The sequence below is a fragment of the Anguilla rostrata genome, chromosome 5, assembly GCF_018555375.3.
Source record: "Anguilla rostrata isolate EN2019 chromosome 5, ASM1855537v3, whole genome shotgun sequence".
In the NCBI taxonomy this organism is placed as follows: Eukaryota; Metazoa; Chordata; class Actinopteri; order Anguilliformes; family Anguillidae; genus Anguilla; species Anguilla rostrata.
Window position 1 is genome coordinate 43,984,187 of NC_057937.1, and position 23,906 is coordinate 44,008,092.

Sequence of the window (23,906 nt, forward strand, 5' to 3'; positions counted from 1 at the left end):
GTCTTTGTTGTTTATCAGTAGTCAGTGGGGGAAGTGCTGTTGCTTAACACAAACACGGTTGGTTGAGTGATTTTTTTTTTTTTTTTAAAGCATTTTAAAAACACATTTCAAGAAACATCCCCTGCAACCTTTGGCCCCCAGGCCACTTGGACTCCTCTTTGGCCCCGGAGGTTAGGTTGTATAACGGTTAGGAATGCACTTTGATGTCGATTAAAGGTTCCATGTTTTTTACTTTTCTGCTGGACAATAGGGCTGTGGAACTGCGGGGGGTGGGGGATGGGCAGACCCAGCTTTTGATTGGCTTAATCTAATGACTGCGATTGAGTGTTCGCAGGCTAAAACACATGTGCAGGTAGATCACTTTCTCTGATTTGTGTATTTATTTCTTGTGCCACACCCCCTGCTTCTCCACATCAAAGTCCCAGTGCAGGAGGTGGGCAGTGCTGCTCTGGGACAAGTGGCCTAGCGGCCCTGAGCTAATTCAGTTAAAAATAGCCAAAAGCAAGGTAGGTGTTTATGCAATGAATGGCCCAGATTCCACTATTATCTTCAAAACAACCTGACACAAAGAAGATGACCTCTGTTACTTCGGGCTATTCCGCAAGATAGTGTACATGTGTCCCTTTACTTCTGTTACCCAGGTAATAAGTCCACTTACTGCATGTCAGATGAACAGGGAAAGTTGCAGAGGCCGAGTAACTGAGAGAAGGGACGTCAAAATGTGGTCAAAGAAATAAAATAGGTGAAGGGTATGGCCTTCAGGCCATTTTTAGTTTTTTTCAAGGTGAGTCCCCTTTGGAGAAAAAAAGAAAGGAAGAAACTGAGACGAGAGAATTTCTCATGGGGCAGGTCCATTTTTTCAGTGACACTTGCAGGCATGTCATCTGTCAGCGGCATAAGTTAACCCCCAGCTGGAAAACCCTCTGCCTGAAATGTCACTGTAATGTCATAGTGTCAGCTGTACTTAGACCGTGGGGGAAAATTCCCCGTGCTTGCTGCCTAAAAAAGACCCGTTGAGGCTGTCAGAGCCTCCGCAGGCTGCTAATGATTCACCATAATGATCCCAGGTCCTGTCAGGTATTTCTCTGATCACCTGGCAACATGGACGCTTCATACCCAGTTATATAGCACAGCTGGGTGGCTTTTGGCAGGAAGGCAGAAAGGAGGTGTGCTAGGCAGATCACTTCTGTGAGCTATTAAGTGTAGCAAAGGTTCTTCTGCTGAGAAATACCCTCAAGTACCATTTCGTGGTTCGCCTTAGTTATCATTAAGCATTGTGTATGTGTGTAAATGAAGCCTGATACTGAGATTTTTTGGAAATGAGAAGAAATGGAAAATGCACTTCTGGGGGGGTGCATAGTTGCAAATAAATAAATGGCTGTTACATCTAACCAAATACGTCTGCAGGGATTTTATTCCACCTAGTGCCACCTCTGGTGCTTTTCATGTTATTGCTTAGGTTCAGTGCTTTAGCTCTTTTAAAAAATGGACTGCAGTTCACAGGAGAAATATTGTGCTCATTTATAGTGGCCTTGTGTAATATTTCTTCTCTTATTTCTAGTCCCTATGTTCATTGGTCAAATGTGGTATGCGTTAAAGATAATCCAAGCTGTAACAAAATATTCAAGCCTTGAACCATAACTCTTAAAGGCTTATGTGGCCATAGAAAAAATGCTATTGGAAGTAAATATTTAAACTGTGGAAAAACTACCAGCGGGTAGAACATGCTGGTATGGTATCACTAATTGAATTCTGAGCTGTTATTCCGAATACACTGTATCCTCCACAGTGACCAAAGGCATGTTCAGATATCCCCCTCTTCTCTGAGAACCTTTGTGTGCTCTGATGTCAGATGTAACAGCTGTACAATCAGTCAAGATAACCTTGTGCCCAAAAAGGATTTGCTTCAGTAAGAAACCAAGTCGGTTGTAATCTTCTCAGTGCTCTGCTGTGTGTTTTCTTGATTCAAGTCCTCTTCCTCCATCTCCTAAGGAGGCTCTGTCTGCTTGTGTTTGCTCTGCTGTCTTTCTTGGCCAGTGGAAGCAGCCGTTTCCCTGATAACGCCTCCAGGACAACTTCTGAAAGCAAACGTTTAGGAGAAGCTTGCATTCTCCTGCTGAACCTGTGTCATAGTAGAGCTTGGAAGGCTTTCTGAGAGTTGTTCATCTTTTCATTAAAAAATGCTCTTTGTTGGACTTTTTTTAGAAGATGATGCACACTGAAGGCTGCAGTCAGTAAAGCAGAAAGAGGAACAAATGTATGTAGCACTTCATTTACTGGCAAGCATCATTTCTTTACTTTGTGCTAAATGTGTTATTTTTGCGTGTCGTTTGGCTTTTCCCCGGTGGAATTTAAGCCCTTCCAGGTTGAATGACCTTCACATCTTGCATTGTGCCCCAGTGATGCCAGTAGTGATTTGCATTTAATGGTTAAGTGGATGTTATCACGCCTCAGGCCTATTGTAGAGATTGTTTTATTTTTTTATCTTGGACCTCCCTAAACTGCAATCTCTGTTGGGGTCTGCTCCAAAAGCAGGATTTCAATTGATTTCCCTTAACTAATTATTGACCCGAGGTCTTTTAGGACAGACAGGGTTCGGAAGAGGAGGACAGCAGACCTTAATGGCTTTTTCTAGTTTCACTGAACTGCATCTGTGACGCTGTAGTGAAAAAGCTTCCACTGGCTTTTTAAGGAAACTAGAGCTGTTTTACGGCAGCGCTTTTATTATTATATTTTAGAATGCAACACAAGATGTATTTTCTCTCGTCCGTGAATGAGGCTTGAGTGGAATAGCCAGTGGGGAGCACTTCATTTTGGTTAAACTAACTGCGAGAAGGTTGTGACAGGGAGGGGCGTACAGACAGCAGGTCGGGGCAGAGAGGGGAAGAGATATTTCACAGGCGGACAGCAGGTTGCCAGCGGGGTTCTGACGTGAGAACTGCGCCGCGTCCGATTCTTACGGGGTTCTGTTTCACTGCGGCGGATCTGTCTCAGGGAAACGCGCCGTGTCAGTCCACGCCGCCGGCCAGCCCCCGTTCCTCTACGGCACGGCCTCCTGCAGGGCAGCACATGCCTGCTGCACCGCCAGGAAACGCCCAGGCGTCGGCCCCGGCCTTCGGATTCAGGAAGCGCAGACTGGATTATGCCACCGATTGCAGGGCTACATAAACTTCATTTCCTGGAAATGAAGCTCATGTAGCCTATTAGCATGCCTGCTGAGTTGGTGGATGAGAGTGCCTGTACTTGTGTGCATTAGTTGTATGTTGGTCTGTCTGGTGCTGTTTTATGTGTACATGTGTGCAAGTGTGCTTGTGCACATTTGTAAGAGAAGGGACAGATATTTTCTGCCAGCTTCCTAATAACGATAAAGCGGACCCGTTCTCTGCATTATTGGACACCTGAAACATGCACATTCACGCAGTTATTCAGGTATATCTCCAAAATCCTTTCTGGTTCTCTCCTGCCGTAAATCTATCCAGTCTAGGCATTCCCTTACAGTATTGGCTTTCACTTACAGCCATTCTATGTCACTACTTAAAGCAGGAAAAAATTCTCTGTGATTTTAAATACGATTGATGAGGTGCTGTATCTCAAATACCAGCAAGAATCTGGACACAATTACTTTGGGTTTCTCATGGGTCTTCGTGTAGTCTAGTTTCCAATGCAAGACAGTTTGAAGCAATTAATAATGTGCTGCAGATCAATAAAGCCTGTCCGATGCATTTAGGTTAGAATAATTCCAGGCAGTTATTGTTTTCACTGTTTATTTAATTCACAAGCAAAAGAAGCAAAATAATCAATATTGTTAAAGGGAAAGTCTGAGTGTTTGAATACAGGATACCGTATTCAACTAATCAGATTATGGGTAGGTCTCTAAGCCTATAGGAAGGGGACTGAAGGCGAAGGGTCAAAGATGTTATCACTTCAGTTGGGTTAAAAGGCCACTGAGGGCCAGAAGGTTATTAGTGGTTTGTACATTAGTCTGTCTTTGTAATAATCGCCATGTTTCCTCCCAGTCTTTTTGCAGTTAATAATTCAGCACGTTGCTTACAGAAAATGGCTGCAACTATGGGTGAAAAGGTCTTAGTTGGTCCAAGAGAAACCTGGCTCTCCTGATACTATGTTGTAGTAGACTGTAAAAAAATTCCAACAATTATTTGTAGTTGAAGGAATATGCTGTTCAAACAAAATTTTTATTTGTTAATTCCACTTGAAAATTGAAGGTTGATATTGGAATTGCTTTGTGATTTTAGAGGATGCACAGCAACTTGCAGTTCTAACCTTGGTCTTGTATTATAGTCCATAGTGGTTTCCTCTGTTTAGTGAGGAAACCACCTACCCCCACACAAAGAGGACTGTCTTGACCATTCAGTATGTCAATGAAGAGAGACAGAGACTATTGATTCTTTATTTATCATTCTTCCATCCTTGTGCCTGCGTAGGATTGACGCTCCTGGCCTCTCGGATGAGCTGAGCTGATCTGCTTACTAATAGGATTAGGGCATCTTTCCTTTGGTCTGCTATCTGGTTAGAGCTGCATTGTGCAATCTATTACACATGTCTTCTCAAGCTTCAGCCTGTGTGTCCAAGGCAAAGGGGCAGTGTGCTTTATTTTTCTCTGAGAACATCTGAGAACAACTGAGAAGCAACGCATCATAAGCTGTAAAGACGATTCTTTGTCAAGCCGCCGACTAATAGAAGTCATTAATGAAGGCCACCATATTTGAAAGCAGGGATTTTTTTGCAATTCCTCTTTATTGTTGCCATTCTTTGTGTTTAATTTCTTGGCAAAGGTTGTCTCTGTTCTCATGCAGCTTTAATAGGATATAGCTTTGCTGCCTGATGACAAGCTAACAGATTCCTTCCCAAAATGTAACACTTCAGAAATCTGTTTGGAAGTGTTAAACTTTCTTCCCACACAGTAACTTTGTCAGTAATTTGGTGATTGTTGAACTCACCACTTTGTAAGGAAAGAAACACGTTTAATTGTCAATGTTATGTGAAAGTTTTTAATTACGTTTTAGTTTTTCATCACCTGAATGGTCTTTTGGAGAGCTACCTATTCGAACTCAATGGCACCTCGTTTCCTACTTACACTTATCTGCCTTCTTACACACGGAATGATGATAATGCTTGATGGTACCATCTGAACTGGGATATATAATCAGACGACATGAGCCTATTCAAATTTTCTTATTTATTTCCATCTTTAATAAGTGTATTAAGTGTTGATTGTACACATTGGCCAGTTTTATGTGTTTAGCAGATGGTGTGAGGTGATATTCTAAGATAAAAAGGTAGCGATTCAGCTGGTATTGCTTGTGGGCTATTGTAACTTGGCAGTGGCTTGACTGTTTCTCCCCTTTTGTTCCAGGTATTTCTCCCTTTGTGATCCAGCCCACATCTGCGGTGGTGACTGAGGGATATGTGGCCAGATTCACATGCAGGATCACTGCCAGTCCTCCTCCCATTATTACCTGGGAGTTCAACAGAGTCACGCTACCACTGGTCACTGAAAGGTACCTCTTCAACTCATCATATACAAATGGCATACAAATGCTCTTGCGCATATTATGTCTTGTTCATGAATTCCTCTTGAGGAATACTATTTTGGCTGAATTGAGGAGGTGTTTAGAGGACCTGGAAGGCCTCCCCTTAGCCTTCTGTCCCTGGCCTGTGCTTCCTGGTTCCGTTTCCGCGTGTTGGGTCGTGACGAGCCCTTGCCCTTGGTTTTCACAGAATCACAGTGCTGCCGAACGGAGTGCTGCAGATCCACGAGGTGGAGAGGGGAGATGCGGGGAGCTACCGCTGCGTGGCGACCAACATCGCCAACCGCCGCCGGAGCACAGAGGCCATGCTTACCGTCAAACCAGGTACGTGAGAGAGATTCACAGCTTTGGAGGAGGGTTTTCCCACTTCATGATTTGCATCCATGTCATCACAGTGCTGCCATCCCATAGACTCCCCCACAAGCCATTGACCGGATTCCACAGAACAGACCACACAGTGAACAACAGGGAGGGATTCTTCCAGCTGGAGAAGTGCATGACTCACTTATAGCAGCTGGTGGCCTGTAGGCACCTTGTTAGTAGCTGGGTGGCGCTTATGTAGCTGTAACATAAGGACCCCTGGCTGACTTACGCCCACCATTTGGAATGATTCCAATTATACCCACACCACAGACTCCTGGTGACTGTAAGCTTGGAGTGGTTTTATAGGCCATGTCATTCAAAAATATTTTTATGCTGCAGGGCATAGAAGCTTGAGGAAGTAGTAATCTGAAAGAATAGGCAGGATTGTGGGTACCAGGAGGTGGGTGTCCATGTTAATGTATGGGGTTCCTCTGCAGCTCCCGGACCCCGCCCCCCACAGAGGCCTGTCATCATCGCTGGGCCTCAGAACATCAGTGCATCCCTGCATCAGAGCGCCATCCTGGAGTGCGTCGCCACCGGCAACCCCAAGCCCCTGATCTCCTGGAGCCGAGCGGACCAGAAGTCCATCGATGTCTTCAACACCAGGGTGCTGGGGAACGGGAACCTGGTCATCTCGGACGTGAAGCTGCAGCACGCGGGGGTGTATGTGTGTAGGGCTACCACGCCCGGCACGCGCAACTTCACCATCGCCACGGCAAACCTCACAGTCCTCGGTAAACCTTTGCCCTCTCATTGCCTGTAACTTTGGCGCTTAAACTCGAAATGGCTGACGTTTCAGACATTTGGGCATAAGTGTAGTCAGAAATGCTCAGGCGAGACTAGGTGTAACTGCCGAGCAAGTGTTGTGGCTATGGTGTAACCGGTTTCGCCCTCCCTCTCCCCAGCCCCTCCCTCCCTGGTGGAGTGGCCTGAGAGCCTTACTCGTCCTCGTGCAGGCACGGCGCGTTTCGTCTGTCAGGCCGAGGGCGTACCCCTTCCCCACATTACCTGGCTGAAAAACGGGGAGGAGGTGCACTCCAATGGCCGGATCAAGATGTACAGCAGGTATAGGCCTCAAGCCTGGGTCATGTTGTATTGTTACTTTGTGATCATCTTCATTTACTAATTTGCTTCTCTACTCACCTTTCTAGCAAATAGAGAGTTAATAGCCCTTTTCCCTTTCACAAATGCAATGTACTGAATACAAGTCTTATGTACGTACCTCTACAAAAGAAAAAAGAGAGTCCTCTTTCCAGTATCTGTGTCCCTAATGAAATTTCCATGTTTTTCTTGTAAACAGTTTTAGGGCAAGTTCCTGTTTTGGAACTGTAAGAAGCTGACTAATTCACAGCATAGCTAACAGCATTTAGTGATAGCACCTGTGCATGCAGGAGCTACCAGAGTTAACCGAGTGTTAAGTGCCTGATGACGGTTATGGGGATTAGTTGGTTTAGCACCGGAGGCAGAATTAAGCTGAAGCCTTGCACTCTGCCCATCCCTCAGCAAACTGGTGATCAACCAGATCATCCCAGAGGACGACGCCATCTACCAGTGCCTGGCGGAGAACGAGCAGGGCTCGGTGCTGTCCACGGCGCGGCTGATCGTGGTGATGTCAGAGGACCGGCCCAGCGCGCCCAGGAACATCCGTGCGGAGACCGTGTCCAGCTGCGCCATCCTGCTGGCCTGGGAAAGACCGCTGTACAACTCAGACAAAGTCATCGCTTACTCTGTCCACTACATGAAGGCTGAAGGTAGGCCTGTGAGATGAGAAAAACAACTACAGCAGTGCCCTGTGATCCACTCTTTACAATGATGCTGTGGCCTCCAGCAGACCGTGTTCCCTGACTACAGCCCACTGTTACATTGATGTTTAACAATCCTGTTAGTTGGTTTTTGGTGGTGGGGGGGAATGAATGTTGAATATGTTTTGGAATTGCCCACGGTAACATAATTCATACCCCCCTGAAGTTAAATAAACAGTGTGTTTGGATTTCTGTGTGCTCTCCGCCCCCCCCAACCCCTGAACGGAATGTGAGAAATTGACCATCTGTTGTTAATAGTTGGTTGGTGGGCAGAGGTCAAGGGAAAAGAATGGCTGCCCCACTGACATTAGAGGAGCAGCTTTCTCTGTGCAAACAGGCTGGGCCTGCCAGAGTTCACCTCCACCCTTAATTCAGGCCTTAAAGGCACAGTGCACCCATTATTTAGGGCTGAAACAGTCCCAAACTGACGAAAAAAAGACTAGAATAGATAAGGGTTTCAGTCCAGTGCTCTTGAAATTATATTTCCCAGGCATGGCTTCCTTAATGCCGTCAGGGCAGGTTTATTGTTTCCTTGTTAATTCCTGGGCCATTGTTGATTGAGTGGTAGTAAGAGTCACATTTGAACAGTGCGACCGTTATACAGTTTATTCGGCTGCCCATTACGCCCAATGTGCCCAGTGTAAGCCATTGAAATCTTCTACAGAGGAAAAGCATAAGACGAGGGGGGAAAAAAAGAAACAAATTGGCCAAAGAAACACCTGCTGCAAAGAGTGTTTTAGCCCCTTCGGCGAAGCGGGATAAGGAGCGGAGAAAAGTGCAAAACATGTCCTTTTCTTTAAGAAAAGTGGCATCCGTCAGGGATTTGGTACACTTGATTGAGATTTAGTGATGCATTGTGCCCGGCGTTGTTCGAATGGGAGGTCGTTTGGACTGACAGGAATCAGCGCGCCATAGAATTCCGCGTCCAGAGGTCACGGGCAGAAAAGGCGACGGAAATGAATGGGGCCCTAATGAAAGGGGGGACTAATTAGAGTGTGTGTTGGAGTGCTAATCCCAAACCAGAGAGTTTGTGAAGGTGCTGTGAGAGTGCGGGTCTGCGGGGAAGGTGGGCTTTGTCTCCGCCTCTTCGCCCCTTTCATCGGAGCTCAGCACGAAGCCTGCCCGGGCTTTCACAGCCCGAACAAGGCCCTTTCTGTTTACCCTCAATGATCTTGTTTACTAGGTCAGAAATCGGGCCGTGCAATTCAATGTGCCTGTAGCGGTAAGCAAGCCTTCTGTGTGACCTTGCTAATCTGCGCTAATTAAAGTGTTATCAGGTGCATTCACAAATGTGGGAAAATGCCATTGTGGGACTTGCATGTAACCGTGTTGATGAAATTCGTCTGCTAAGAGGGGGAGGAACAAGTTTGATTAAGTTGACATTTTTTAACTCTGTGCTCCCCCCCCCACCCCTGTGAATTGTGCCAAAAGTACATAGTTACAAGGAGATACTCAAAAACATGGCTCTGGAGGCAGCTAGGGTCTCAGACAAGGCCCTCCTTGAGCAATAGTGATTATGTTTTAATTGGAGTTTACTGAGGGAGAAGAAAATGTCACAGAAAGGGGCACAGAAGGTTGAAATCTTTTTTGTCTGCTCTGAATGTATGCAAATCTTAACACTTTCAGTGAAGGCTTCTTTTTGACTGTTAATAGAAGAATTCCTGTGAGCATCCAAGATTGAAAAGCCATTGCATTTTTAAGAATGGGACATATCTTTCTCTATGCTCTACCTTCATTTAAGATAGTTCATTGATGTCAGAGTTTTTGTTCCTCATTGAAAGCGCTGACTGTTCAGTGTTGATTGAGAGAGCAGAATTAATAGAAGCAAATCCAAAGGATTCTTAATATTGTTTTTTAAATTTAAAATGGTAAAATCAGTAGGTCTTGACAGAGTGCTGAAGCATGGGTCCTATATAAGAAAAGACGTTGGCCAATATAAAGCACTAATAAAGGAACACCCATGGCTTGCTTAGTGGCCATAGCTCTGCTGTGTTAAGTTTTGTGTTCCACCCTTCTGTGGGTCATTTGTATGAAGAGAGTTCAAGCAAGGGCCATAATGTTGGTACTGTAGAAAAAACCCACAGGGGTGCATGGGATCAGTACTGTAGAAAACTCCAGCAGGGGATCAAGGGGTCAGCTAATTAAAAAAACCTGTGTGGCGCTGGGTACTGTAGGGAACATTCACATGGGGCCCAATGAGTCAGTATTTTAGGAAGTTTTCATAGAGGCCCTAAAAGGTAATGTACTGTAGAAGTTTCCATAGAGACCCAATGGGTCAGTACTGTAGAAGTTGCCCTAGAGACCCAATGGGTCAGCACTGTAGAAGTGTCCATGGAGGTCCAAAGGATCAGTACTGTAGAAAATGCCCATAGTGGCCCAAAGGGTCAGTACTGTAGAAGTTTCCATAGAGGTCTTAAGGTTCAGTACTGTAGAAGTTTCCATAGAGGCCCTAAGGGTCAGTACTGTAGGAAATGCCTATAGTGGCCCAAAGTGTCAGTACTGTATGACATTTCCATAGAGGCCCAATGGGTCAATACAGTAGGAAAGTCTCCACAGGGACCATAGAGATAGGACTGTAGGAACTCCCTCAGCATGACCATGGGATGGGGAGAGGAGGGGGTGGGGGTGAGAGAATAGGATGCCCTGGAGTGCTTTTATGTCATCTTTACTGTTGAAAAGGCCCCTGCATGAGGGAAAAACTATTTCCTTTCCTCTGCCTTCCTGCTGACAGAGCAACGTCGATGCACAAAATGCAGTGAATGCGGCCATTCTTTTGGGGGTTATTTGCACAGCCTTCAGTAATTGCTCTCAGTTAGTCACTTCCTCTGATAATTGATCTGTTCCTGTACCATAACGGTCCTCTGAATTTTTGTGGTACGGTGCACCCGGCACATAAAATTGAGACATGCCACTCTATTTTTTTATGAGTCTGTGATGCTAAAATTCCTGTCCAATTACTGCAACCTGCATGTTCTTTTTATCGTAGCTGCATCTTAGAATAACTCACATTGTAACTGTCATATTTGTATGAAGTCTACTAAGCAATAAGGTGCTGGTATTTGATGGTAAGATTGTGCTTTAGCTTGGCATATTTTGCAAGGTTCTACCAGCCCAAACACCTGGCAGAGTGGCAATTTCACTTTCATGGTCTGGACCACTGCATAATTTCTGTTGATGTTCTATAATTCTCTGGCATATTTTTTCTTCAGATGTATAGTTGAGTGCATTCTAAATGAATGAGCAATTATGCATTTGAGTGCTTGCTAAAGAGGGTTTTTTTACAGTATAGCCTAGCATACTCATCTCTCTCTGATGAATTTGTATGGTTTAAAAAATATAATGGCTTTTGTCTTCTTTTTTCCCTCTTGATCCATCATTCCCCTCCCTTTAAACAGGTTTGAACAATGAAGAATATCAGGTTGTTATTGGCAACGACACCACGCGATACATTATCGATGACCTGGAGCCAGCGCATAACTACACGTTTTACATCGTGGCCTACATGCCCATGGGTGCCAGTCGCATGTCAGACCATGTGATTCAGCACACGCTGGAGGATGGTGAGTCGGCTGTATGAATGTGTGTGCTTTCTTTCACTGGGGTGAGATCATAAAAACAGTAGCAAAATGCCAGTACTGAGAATGTGATCCCAAAAATTATTCTATAGCAAAAGCCAAAGCCCAGTAAGACTTAAACATCTTAGTGAAATCTTGATTATTACTTGTTACATGGTAAAGAATAATACACAACAGAACAAGCACCACTCAGAATCTACAGCCATTCTTACAGTATTAGCACCACTTAGCCATCTAGTGGTAAAAGACTGGTACTGCCATTGCCCTGGGGGAGCCAGTCAGTCAATCAGTGATTAAGTGAGGGTCACTGTCATTTCTAGGGATGCTTAGTCACAGCCAGAAACAAAGGATTCATTTGTGTTGATCTGGATTGCAATGAACAGGATGTTCTTTGAGAACCAGGGGCTGCTGACCCCTGAATATCTTATGGGAAAGCCATCACAGCGAATAATGATTTTCTATGGGTGGTGTTTGTTGCTGAAAGGATTTTAAGCGAGGTATTTATGTGTGCTGTCGTTGTGTATAGAGGGCCAGTGCCTCGGAGGGACAGCTGATAGCCTCACTAACTGTAGAATACAGTCAAGCTCCCCCAGCTTATGGTGCTGGGTCAAAGGCCATGCTGCTGATTTAATATGGCTGAAGTTCTTAAATAATGTGTGGCCTATTTTTACTGAATGGAAAACCCTGGGGTCAGCTTGGAGAGTGGAGCATCTTTGGAATCAAACATCTTGTATTTCGGGGTATTTTTAAAAAGAACATGCCCATTTTATGTTTTATTCTTTTATTTTATCTTATCACTATCTAATGAATATGTTAACGTTACTATTGGCCAATGGGGAAAAATGTACTTTCTAGCTGGTTATATACAAATCATTATGCTTGTTTTTTTCCTAATAACTGCATTTGTAACCCTCTCAAGCAGTGTGTGGACTATGACTTTTTCCTGCCCATGTAGTGCTGACATTCTTTGTACATGTAGTCAGCTCAGGAGTACTTAAGCAGCACATACTCTGCATACCTTTCATAGCTTTGCCTGCCACATTGCTAACAAGGACTTGGGTGCTAATTAGCGTCCTAATGTAACACTGATCAGGTTATTAGGAAAATGTCATGTTGCTCAGTCTGGAACATTTAGTTTAAATTGTAGGTGAGGTCGTATAGGTAATGACAGGTAAAGTCTTGATAAAGGTAGTTTCTCCTTGCAAAAATACGGAACAGGCATGTTCTGAAATGCCTCTTATTCCCCTATATGGGGAGTGCTCCAATATTCTGCTCAGCGAACATCCATATTCCATGCTATTTATGTGAGTAAGCTTCTGGTTCATGCTTGCTAATTGATTATGACTCATGTTCACTGTTATTCTTTATGTGCCAAGACATTACTCTGCTCTTGCTGTGCTTAGTCATTTAGCGTTTTGACCAGTTTTGGAAGCTGTCTTCTCTTCCGTAAAATCTCTGCTTGTTTTGTTTTTGAATGGACTTATTACAGTTCCATCCCCAATTTTAGAAACTGCATTGAGTACTCACCTCGTTTACACCGGTGAGGGCAGGGTGGTTAGTAAAGTGTGCATATGAGTGTGTCTGTCTGAACTCGGTTTGTGTGTCTGTCCGACCCCAGTGCCTGTGCGTGCTCCGGAGCTCAGCCTGACCAGCCGCAGCCCCACCGACATCCTGGTGTCCTGGCAGCCCCTGGCGGCCAAGCTGAGCCGCGGCCGGGTCTCGGCCTACCGGCTGTCCTACCGCACCGCCGCCGACAGCGCCGTCATCTCTCTGGAGCTGCTGGGGGACCAGGCCCAGCACCTCCTGGAGGACCTGCAGCCCGACACCATCTACCTCCTGCGCATCGCCGTGGCCACCCGCGTGGGCTGGGGCGAGCAGTCGGCCTGGACCTCGCACCGCACACCTAAGTCCTCTAGCACCAAAGGTACGCTCGTCTGTGACTCCCCCGCTCCAGTCTGGACCTTGAAGGTTCCACCCATCAGACCAAGTTTGTGTCGTTATCATTTATGCACGGTTGAGAGAATCTACAGAGCCTGATTATAAAAATCTGCTTCAGTAAGTCTTCCGAGGTTTCACATGTGTGTGGACTCCAATGAGGAAAGGTTTTAGTGAAAGTAAAATTACAGTATGTGTCTGTCAGACTACAGAAATGAAATCAAATTGATCATTTTGGAATTGATTGGAAAAACTGTGATTAATCTAAATGATCAATTACAGTTTTCACACTCCCTGCTTTCAATTTCATTTAATCAAATTCAAATAATAATTTGAGTTCTTGGCTTTTTGAGGTCAAATTTGAGGTCACTGTTATCTGATATTTACTCAAAAATTGCTCGAATTTTCCTTGAATTCATACACTTTGTACACAATTTTAAATGAACAGATCATCATTTTGGGCTCCCAGAAAAAAAGCATGCAAACTGATCAAAATAAAGATATAATCATAACAGATATTTGCCAAGCTCTGGTTTTGGTGCAGAAGACACACGTGAGAAGAGCTTGGCCTAATAATCTTGTTAAGGTCTGAGGCTGTTACTGTGTGACCTTTGCCCTGCGCAGTCAGGTTGGTGGTAGTCATGGGTCATAAAGAGACACTGACTCCGGGGCTTCTGGGATGGATGAAGAATAGGGCCATTTCAGAACCTAGTCTGTGCTTCAGAGAGTGGGGGGAGGGGCTTTGGCCCTCACCATCTGCATTCGAATGCAAACTTTTTTTCTGCGAATTTGCCAGTGAAGGCAGACCACACAGTACATGCCTGAGAGTAGCTGTAGAAATAATCCTCCCCCCACCCTACCCTTGTGTACATCTTGTGGTGCAGCAGTCAGGAGCATGGCTGTGAAGTGACATGTCAGGCTGAGGGAATGAATGGCCTTTTGGGGCACATTTGTGGGTCTGTTAGTTCCATCAGATAAGGAAGCAGGAAACACATGGGTGGAGGCATTCTGACTAGCGAGGGACGAGTCCAGGAACAGAAATGTCTCCAGTCCTCACTTCACCGTTATTATAATGCAGGAGTCTGCAACCCTGTGTCCTGGAGAGCCACAAGCTCTGCTGGTTTTTGTTTTCACCTGAAAATCAGCACCCAATTCAGACCAGGAGCAGTTAGTTCACTGTGTAATCAAGTGCTTTAATTAAGTGAGAATAACAATGAAAACCAGCAGAGCTTGTAGGTTTTGCAGACCCCTGTTATAATACTTGGGCAGCTTCATGTTTTCATGTGAGCCGATAGTTGGTGCTAGAAAATGGAGTGAATCTGTTGAGAGAAAATTATGGCTCAAATAATTACAGTAATAATTTGCATTCTTTTAGGGACTTTCCTAATCCCTAGAATACTTGAAGAGTCACATGGCACAGAAAACTAGATACAGAATACAGTAAAATGGAATTCAGATACAGACAGATACTGGCAAAAGACTGACACGAGATAAAGGTCGCACAAATTTATCAGTGATTAAGTCAAAGAATACAAAATTCCGATTCAACTTGATCATGAGTTCAGCTTTAAGAGTGCTTCACCTCATCTTCTGCACGCTATCCACTCTTCCTTTAATTGAGACAATTCACGGTTTTGCTGTCCTCAGTCCATCATGTTATGTGACAGAGGACTGCAGCATTTTGTGAACTAGTGGGATTTGTCTCCCGTTGGCAATTTTCACCATCCTGCCATGTCTTTTATTGGCACTCCAGTCACAGACTTCTAAAGCCAAAATAAAAGGTGATACTAATGGAATTACTCCCCCACCTCCTCTCCCACAGTGTGGCTGAGCAAGGAAAATAAACACCGCACATATAAACCATTAGAACAGACCCAGCTTTTAACCTTTAGTCCCTAGACATCATAAGTATTCCAGAGCCCCCAAACTGGTATGCCCATTGCGCTGACATTTCATAACTCAACCCTCACCCCCTCCAAAATACTCGCTCTCCCCTTGCAGTGCCCTTGGCCCCGGAGTTGCAGTTGGAGCCTCTGAACTGCACAACCATCATAGTGCGCTGGCAGCCCGCGCCAGGCAGTGCTGCCAGCGTCCAGGGCTACCGTCTCTTCTACCACGAGGAGAGCCAACCCGAGGGAGCCCCCATCCAGCTGCGCGCCCAAGATTACCAGCACACCATCGGAGGCCTGGGTGAGTGGGTCACTGCGGGCTGGGGCATCTAGTTTCAGTTAAGCATCTTTGTTAGGATTACTGCCATTGGTCACATGCTGATCTTGGTAAGTTTTATTGAGCTTCATTCTGAGGATGTGAAATCCCCCTTTTGTTTAGACCAGTTACAAAGTTATAAAGAGTACTAGTGGCTGGTCAGTGAATAGCAGTTTCACTTGTAATTGATAGGCTGTATGATTTGACACGTACACATGCGCACACACACACGCACACACAGACATTATTAGTGCTTATAATGAATCATAATGAATCATAATGAATCATAAGTATTCTGGTTTGTGTGCATTTCCTTGTGTTCATTTTCAGAATATTTTGTTGGGCTAACGGCTCAGACAGAATCAATAGCTTTAATGATTTTGCTGTGCGCACGTGAGGCATGTTAAACCGAACACTTTTTTCACAGAATCCTGACATACCCTGTAATTAGTTTTTTTTCTGGTAATGGAGGTAAAATATTACAAAAAAAAATATTGTAGGTATGTGGTTTATATTGGTCAGCTGAAATCTCAGCAAAATGGAAAACAAAGCTATGTCCAGTCATGTTTATAGAACCAGCTGAGAGACAAAATAAAATGAGCTCTTAATTGAACTGTATCTACCAAGGAAGGAGTAATGTCCAGAGCACTTTTTCAGAGTAAAAGAGTTCTCCCGGTTTGACCAGTCCTTTGTCTGTTCAGGGTTGCGGGTGCCATTGGGCCTGGCTGGACAGTTAGAAAGTTGCTACGGGTAACAGCGATTGACAGCCAGGCTGGGGAATGATTTATTAAGCAAGACGTTTTGTGTGGGATGACCATCTCTGGAGGCTTGGCTCTTGCTTAACAGGAGTCACCCCTATCCGCCCATCCACCACCCCCACCAGATTGACACGGTCCCCCTTCCGTCTGCTGCCTTAGTATATGCATCTCCCAATTACTTTTGACAGTGAGGCTAGCTTGGATAGTGCATGTAGAGAGGGTGGGCGGGGAAAGGGAGCATGCATTGATCAGATGTGATTCACTTGCACTGGTGCTGGTGGGGGAGGGGGGGTCATGTGGCCTTCCCACACCATCGGGGTGGACAACTGACCATCTGTGGCCAGAGGTCAGCCAGGTGGTCAGCAGCTGACATATGAATCAGGGCCCTCGCAGACACCACTGGCCGGAGTGTAGGACAGATCAGAACTCTTAGGCCTTGTTAATACAGTATGTGTCACAACAGTCATGGAGTGAGGCCTTTATTCCTTTTAGTTTTCCTGCTGCTGGTGTGTTTTTCTGTGAAACAGTCACACTGTGAAACAGCAGTAAATGTGATGGGGCCCATTGAAGAAACAGCAGGAATTCCCTTCACATCCACACTACGGGCGAGAAAAAGGATCGCTACAAAACACAGAGTGAACCTTTGAAATGGTGTCAGGGGCCTGGTATTTAACATTTTTAACAGCCACTTAGAATATGAATGATAATATTCAGTATGGAGAACAACTTGTTATTTCCATGAAATTTCCCTCTAAATTCAGTAGGAATAAATACATCATTCAGTTGTAGGGGGTAAGTTCCTGTTTTAGCCTTTTGTTGAGATATTGATAATTTCTTATTGGGAAGTTACCTGGGTTTTCAGAGTATTTATCGCCTGTTAGGCCCTGCCTATGTATAGGTGTTTTTAGTGCTGAAAGACACCTCTTCAGTTCATTCATAGTGAGGAAGCATGAAAATGCATAAATGAAACCGTCTCCTGCCTGTTTTATTGTCTTGTCTGACCAGGTAGTTTGGTCACACGTGTGCAAGGCCTTAGTTTTGTATTAAAATGTACTTAACCATCCTGTCGTCATTTTTTATGGCCACAGTTGCACACATTTGATAAAATGGCTGGTGGAGATGAATTATATGGCTATCGTTTGTGAGAGAAGGAAGCTGTTGTTGGGGAGGAGATTTACGACGTGTTTTATGACTGGTGTGAGCAGGGCAGTTGGAGAAGGCTCCACATCAAAGGCCCTTATTGTGCTGGACTCTGTGGGCCACAGAGACACTTTATTGGTCAAGAGTCAACAAAATTCAGCACTTCAACCACAATAACGGGCAGGCCACTGTGCCATTCTGTGTCCTGATGGATATTTCATTTCTTACTTGCACACCCCTCACCTTGGGTGTGAGAACTGAAAATGTTTTGCTCCTTATGTAACATCTCTTCAAGTAAATATAGTGTTGCCTGACCACACATTTGCAACTTCTTGAGCATTCTTTGAAGACGTGTCTTTAACCCCTTTTTTTTTTTTTTTTTTTTTACGGTGTCCGTTGGACTGAGTGTGGGAAATTTCCAGAAGCCTTCGGAAAATTCATTATTCCAGCAGGTCTCCCCCCCCTGCCCCCTGCCTGCTGCTGTCACAGTGTTTGAAAACAGAGAGCAGTCAGGAGTCCGATCTTATACATCATTGAAAAGATTTGTGAAGTCGAAGGAGAAACGGCTGATGCCTGCTCCTTTCATGCTGGGCTGAGGGTTCCGTCATAAGACAAGCTGCACGGCCGGTAATTCGTGCTGACAGTGTTGCGGAGAGAAATGTTTCCCTTGTTCATTTTGTTCCGATCTCAGCCCATATATCCTTTTGAGATATGCGCTTAATGGCCACTCCAGAGATTTATGGCCAACTAATTATCGCCTTTGCCTGAGGCTGGAGGGCATTGCTTAATGTGGCCCCTGATCTCTTTACTGATGACTGTTAGGCAAGGAGGCACTGCACCCACTCGCATGTTTAAATTCCATCATTTGTTTATTACATTAAAAGTTAGTTTACTGGCTTGTTGTTTTTCTTATTTTACAGTCTGTATCAAATCATTGGCATGGGAATGGCAGTAGTTACAGTACATTACTTGAGGTTAGTTAGTGTATATCAGTATATTTAGAAACAAGCTCATGTAAAGATTTTGAAATATTAACTTAATGGTCTATATACTGTAACATTCAGCTTGATCAGTTGATGTCACGGTGTGGACCTGTGTATAATAATATGACAGTCTTAAATTAAATAAAGAATTGCCATCTGCTTGTTGAAAATGGCACAGCTGACAGGATTACATCTCCATTTTGTTTATTCTGAAGAGCACAGAGCTGTAGCTTTTTGTGCTTTCCTCTATTTTCTTGTGTATTGGCCCATTTGTATAGAGCTGGATTTGTACAATGTTGGCCCTGAAAACATACATTTGTATTTTTAGCTGGTGGATAGAGGCACCTGTCTTTGTTGATTTTATTGTGCTGTCTTGAAGCAGTCTTAGTCGGTTTATCACACAAAGGAGAAGTGTAATAATTTAGAGCTCTTTCCAATTGTCTTCCAATTAGTGTAATGTCTTTTTGTGTTGTGAAAGATTTATGCCTTGTGAAGTTATCCACAGATACTCAACTCTAGTTTAGAAATAAAGTACATGGCACAATCAAAAATCAAGCTACTGTATGTAGGCTACCTGTCTTTTGACATATAGCATTATTGTATACCTAATTTGTACGTTGCATTATTGTATACCTAATTTGTACGTTATAGTCAATTTGTGGCGGCATGTGTCCCAATAATATACATGTCATATATATATATATATATATATATTCCCATTATAACTATTTTACAGTAAGCTGTCCTCTGTGAAATTCTAATTATGAATATCTATGGCTTCATAAGGCTAAGAATCCCTTTGTAATAATGTCTTTGTGAGAACATTGAGGTCTTTTAATTATTACTTGGTTTTCTCATTAGATTATGCCTGGTTTAATATTCATGTTCTCCTAGAATGTCATTGTCCCTGTGACCTTGCAGAAATAAAAATGGCAGAAATGGTATTACCCTATTGATTTTTCACTGTAGTTTGAGTGACATGACATAAGTTATATCCTATAATAAACCATTCTGATGAGAAGAGGTCTTAATGGGTCACATAGAAGTTAAAAGGTTAGACTGACTGGCCCTTCATATTGCTTAGCATCCAGTCTGATCATCTATAATCACATGACCAGCGCAAATGGTAAATAGGTAGAGTAACCATAGTAGGCATTTGTTCTTGTCTTAAAGTCATGTTTTGTTTTTGCTAGACCATTAGTACTGTACGCAACGCAATGTGTGCAGTATTAATGATCTAGCATATTCTTTTTGATTAATGCTTTCTGTCATCTGCTCTTCACAAATAGGAATATTTAGTTCATTTTTAAAAATGATATTTCCTTTGTGAGTTGGGACATGAAATTAAAGTTTGTATCCTATATTGATATTTCCAACCAGCTCTTATGACCATTAAGGTACACACATTCCTCAGTGTTAAATCATTTTACTGATTAATGGCATTAAGCAGTCTTTCTAAAGGGCCATTTCTCTGTTTCCTTCATCTTAAGATGTCTTTTAAAGTCTAAAGCATGAGAGTAAAAGTGTCTTAATTAAAATGTAAATTAGGTTTGATCATAAATGGGAAACAGTGGCACTGCCCATGATAATGACATGATTAACAGAGGCTTTAACCTTTGATGTTTGGCGTGCTGATCGGTTCCTGCCACCCTCTTATTTGGCGGGCAGCAGAGGCTTGGTCCAATTGGCCTTAATTTGCTGGGCAAAGAGCTTCTTTGATTTTCCTTGAGTGTGATCAAGGGACACACAAGACGTGAGGTCTTTCTCAAGACGATTTTCTCTGATCTCATGAGGAGATCTTCAGCATGCCTGGAAAAAAACCAGAGTGGCAAGGGATTACGACAACTGTTACTATTGAAAGTGTAAATTGAGGCTGTTGAAGGTTTTCTCGTGTCCCTTGCCTCATTTCTTTATATTAAGTTAGAGGTGGGAGCAGTTGAGAGTTTAAGAGAAAGCGTTTTGATCATCTGTGGTATGGATTTACCAAATACCCATTTATAGTAACGTGTGTACTGCACTGTTGAAGCAAGGCCTAAATACAGGAGGACTTCCACAAATCCATAACCAACACCAAAGAGTGCCGAGGTTTGTGATCGAAAGCTCCCAGTGAGAAAAGAAAATGAACAAGAGAGTTTTGGAAAACAAGCCATCTGAGAGAAGGAATGACAGTGTTGACTCGGTGTAATTGATTTTTCTGTTTTGTTTCTCCTTTCTGTGGCTCAGTCAGGGTCAAAATGCCGCCCAGCCCGTTTGGCACCAGCGCTCCTTGAGAATTTATTTGGTAGCTCAGAGCCAACTCGAGCTGTATAGAATAATGTCTCTTCTGTGCTGTATGTCAAAACAGTCATTATCACATGCCTGGTGCTGGATAAAAGATAGATGTGTATTAGTACTGCAGCTACGTTAATAAACTGCCCGTCCGAATTTAAACAAATGTTAGGGCATTTGTTCAACAGAGGGACATATTGTTTCAGTCCCAGTGCTGTGTCTGTGCATGTTTCTTTACACGTGCTAGCGTGGGTGCCTTTGTGTGAGCATGTGTGCGCTCACATTGATAAATTTGTGTGCACCCACGTGCACGTGTGTGTGTGCGTGGGTGTGTGCGTGCATGGCTGCTTGTATGTGTGAGTCTGTGTGCATATTTTGCCTGTGTTTTTAAGTGTCTGGAAGGGTATTTTGTTTGTATGTGTGTGTGTGTGTGTGTGTGTATGTATGTGTGTGAGAGAAAGAGAGCCCCTCCTCCTCCCCTGTAATATATTCTGCTGTTTGGGTCAGTGTGGGGGATGGCATTTATTGCCCTGACTCAGGCCTGGGGGCCGTTCACAGGGCTGAACAAAGCTGTAGGGTCCGGCAGGATCCACACATGGGCTGTAAAAATCAGGTGACCACAAACAGCTCAAGAATTTCTCTTCAAATACTAACTGGCAGCTTAATTTATAGGTGGGACAAAGACCTTTTTGGTTTGTCTGATATATAATAGGCTAGTGTATTTCAAATATTCTAAATAGTGCAGTAAAAATGACGAAAATAACAAATATGCATCCTTAAGACTTATTGTTAACCTTAGAAATTGCTCCTCACACTACCTATTATGGTTATTGCTGCTTAAAGTGTTTAAGTTACAAATTCAACTGTTTCTGTTTGGTTTTTGTAGTGAATTCCATAAATGGGGGCAACACGGTGATGCAGTGGGTAGCACTGTCGGTTTGGGCCTTTCCGTATGGAGTTTGCATATTCTCCCTGTGAATTAAATTAAATATTGATATTTTTACTGGTTTTGTATGTTATTCAGTAGATGAAGGATTGTACACATCTTCCTTTTATCTGTGTGTATTGTGAATGGATATTAGCTAAGGTCTGAGTGGTTTTGTGTGTGTTTGCAGCTCTTATCTCTCGGTGTAGAGATGTGATTAGGTCAATGTGCCTGTACGGCTTTCGAAAACTAGTCCTCAGCCTTTAAGTTAAGCATCACCAAATTAGAATTCCATGAATCTGAAATGGAATGATTATCAAAACAATATGGCCTCCATAGGCAAATCAATTGTTGTAAGTGTGGCCATTTTACATAAAGCTACTCTAACTTCTGAATGTATGCCATGGTTGCTCCTGAGGCAGCATCCTAAAACTTAATTTGAGCACTTAATTTGAGCACAATCTTTTTAAATCAGAAATTGACAAAATAATTACTGTTCTTTGTAAGGTCCTCTAAAAAGTTACTAAAAAGACAGCTGATCCAATAAGACTGCTGCAGTGCTCTGTATTATAAAAACTCAAATTTACCTATTATCATTATATTTTGCAGGGAAAATATGTCCAATCTATTGGTCAGCTACGGCCCTGATTTGACACATGGGTCACTATACTACTTCTATTGCTTTATGGTGAATATTTGTGCTTGCCCCTCCTAAATTGCTGCTTGCAGCTATATTTGGTTTTGCATTCTATGAGATATGAAATGCTAACATTGGAAGATCTGCGTTCTTTTGATACTTCCGCAGCTTCTTGATAGCCTTATTTGTCATCCCTTTTTTGCCATTTTTTGTTGGGGGTTTTCCTTTCTCCTCAGCTCCCTACCCTCCCCCTTGAAAAAGCAGCCATAACCCCTCCTGCAGCAGGATTCAGCTTACCCAGATTCCATGTCAAAGGTCATGGCCCAGATGTCACCCCCTCCCCTCTCTCCCAGCCTCTCCCCCCTGCATAATTACCACAGGCCATTGTGCTGAGGGGCTGGGCCAGGGCAGGAGGCTGTGGGACCCCCGGCACCCCGCCATTCAACTGGACACTGGTGACCCAACAAAAGCCCTGGGGAGTGGCCGGAGTCGGACAGACGGGAGATTGAAAGGAGGGACTTAGCTGGGAGACGGGGGCAATTGCGTTTAATTTCCTCGTTCGGTAGTCCTTTGCAATTGGGGAAAAAAAGGGAGCGGAGAAGATTAGGTGCACCTTATCTAAACATGTCCAGGCATGTTTCCTTTTTACAATAGACAAAATTCTCTGGCTTCCAAAAGTTTTTTAGGTTTAAAGGTGGCACCCTTGCACATCACGTGTAACCTGATTTCATTTAGAGGATATGTGCTGTATTTTTAGTGGTGTGCTGTATTTTCCAGTTTTCAATCACAAGTAACCTGCAAGCTACAGGGTTCATGTGGCCTTATCTTACATACCTACTTGTTCAAATGTAAACGATGATGCTCCCGCGAAGTTACTCCTTAATTTTATTTTCCTTTTACTCAAGTTCATTTCTTCTGGAAAGAGGCAGAGGTGGGCAGGCAGTTAAGAAGACCGTGAAAGGAAAAAAGAGCCCCCAACTCTTATTCTACACCCGTGACCTCAGATTCTTTCAGGGCTTTATCTGGTTCTGACCTCCTGGCCTCTGTCTGGCTCCATTGAAGCTCCTCAGGCCTCAGACCCCAGCAGCTGAACACTGCATCCCTGGCTACCTAACCCCCACCCCCTGCCCTGGCTTTAACTCCACCCCCTGCTCCGAATCCACCCCATTGCCCTTGTTCTGGAGACAATTCGCCGACTTAAAAAAAACCTTCAGTATTCTTAAAATAAAGGAGATCCTGGGTTTTATGATCAGCATTGTTCATATTATAACTAAAATTTTTAGAAAATAAAATGTACATAAAATACATGCAACATATATGTGTACCGAAGTAAACTGGGTTTTTTAGTGTGGAAATTTACCCAAATAAAGGGTATTTATTTGGCTATCAGACCTGGCTTCAATAAATACAGAGGGGACTCTGGTGTGTCTCTAGAGTAAGTCCATCCGTATTCACTTTGGAAGTTATTGTACACAGGTTTTATGTGAGCAGATTGTCTTTTGGCTTTAAAGCTGGTCTCTATTTATTTTGTTTTTACCTAACTTAGTAGTGAATTGGCAGTATGTGCCTTGAGTTTGGTTTTTTTCAGTATTTAACTGCAGGCAGTTATAGTTAGGCTATCGTATACATACCTTCATATCCAAGAAAGAAAGTTCTTTCTTTAAAATGTAACATTCCCAGGTGTCAGAGAAGTCTCAGTTGAAGTCTTGCTTTCTGTGGAACCAACCTAGTCATGTTAATTTATGAATCTGTCCTTTATGATACAC

At 43.6% G+C, this 23,906-nt stretch overlaps 1 protein-coding gene across 1 annotated transcript in view; it reads left to right on the top strand.

Moving 5' to 3' along the window:
• The window catches only part of LOC135255353 (protogenin A-like), a 47,722-nt gene that overhangs the window by 12,441 nt on the left and 11,375 nt on the right, over positions 1–23,906 (top strand). The window contains exons 3-10 of the mRNA XM_064336427.1: positions 5,375–5,519; positions 5,740–5,873; positions 6,350–6,646; positions 6,818–6,977; positions 7,416–7,663; positions 11,110–11,274; positions 12,908–13,213; positions 15,226–15,414. Coding sequence (XP_064192497.1) covers positions 5,375–5,519; positions 5,740–5,873; positions 6,350–6,646; positions 6,818–6,977; positions 7,416–7,663; positions 11,110–11,274; positions 12,908–13,213; positions 15,226–15,414 — 1,644 coding nt within the window. The remainder of the gene's footprint in view (positions 1–5,374; positions 5,520–5,739; positions 5,874–6,349; positions 6,647–6,817; positions 6,978–7,415; positions 7,664–11,109; positions 11,275–12,907; positions 13,214–15,225; positions 15,415–23,906) is intronic.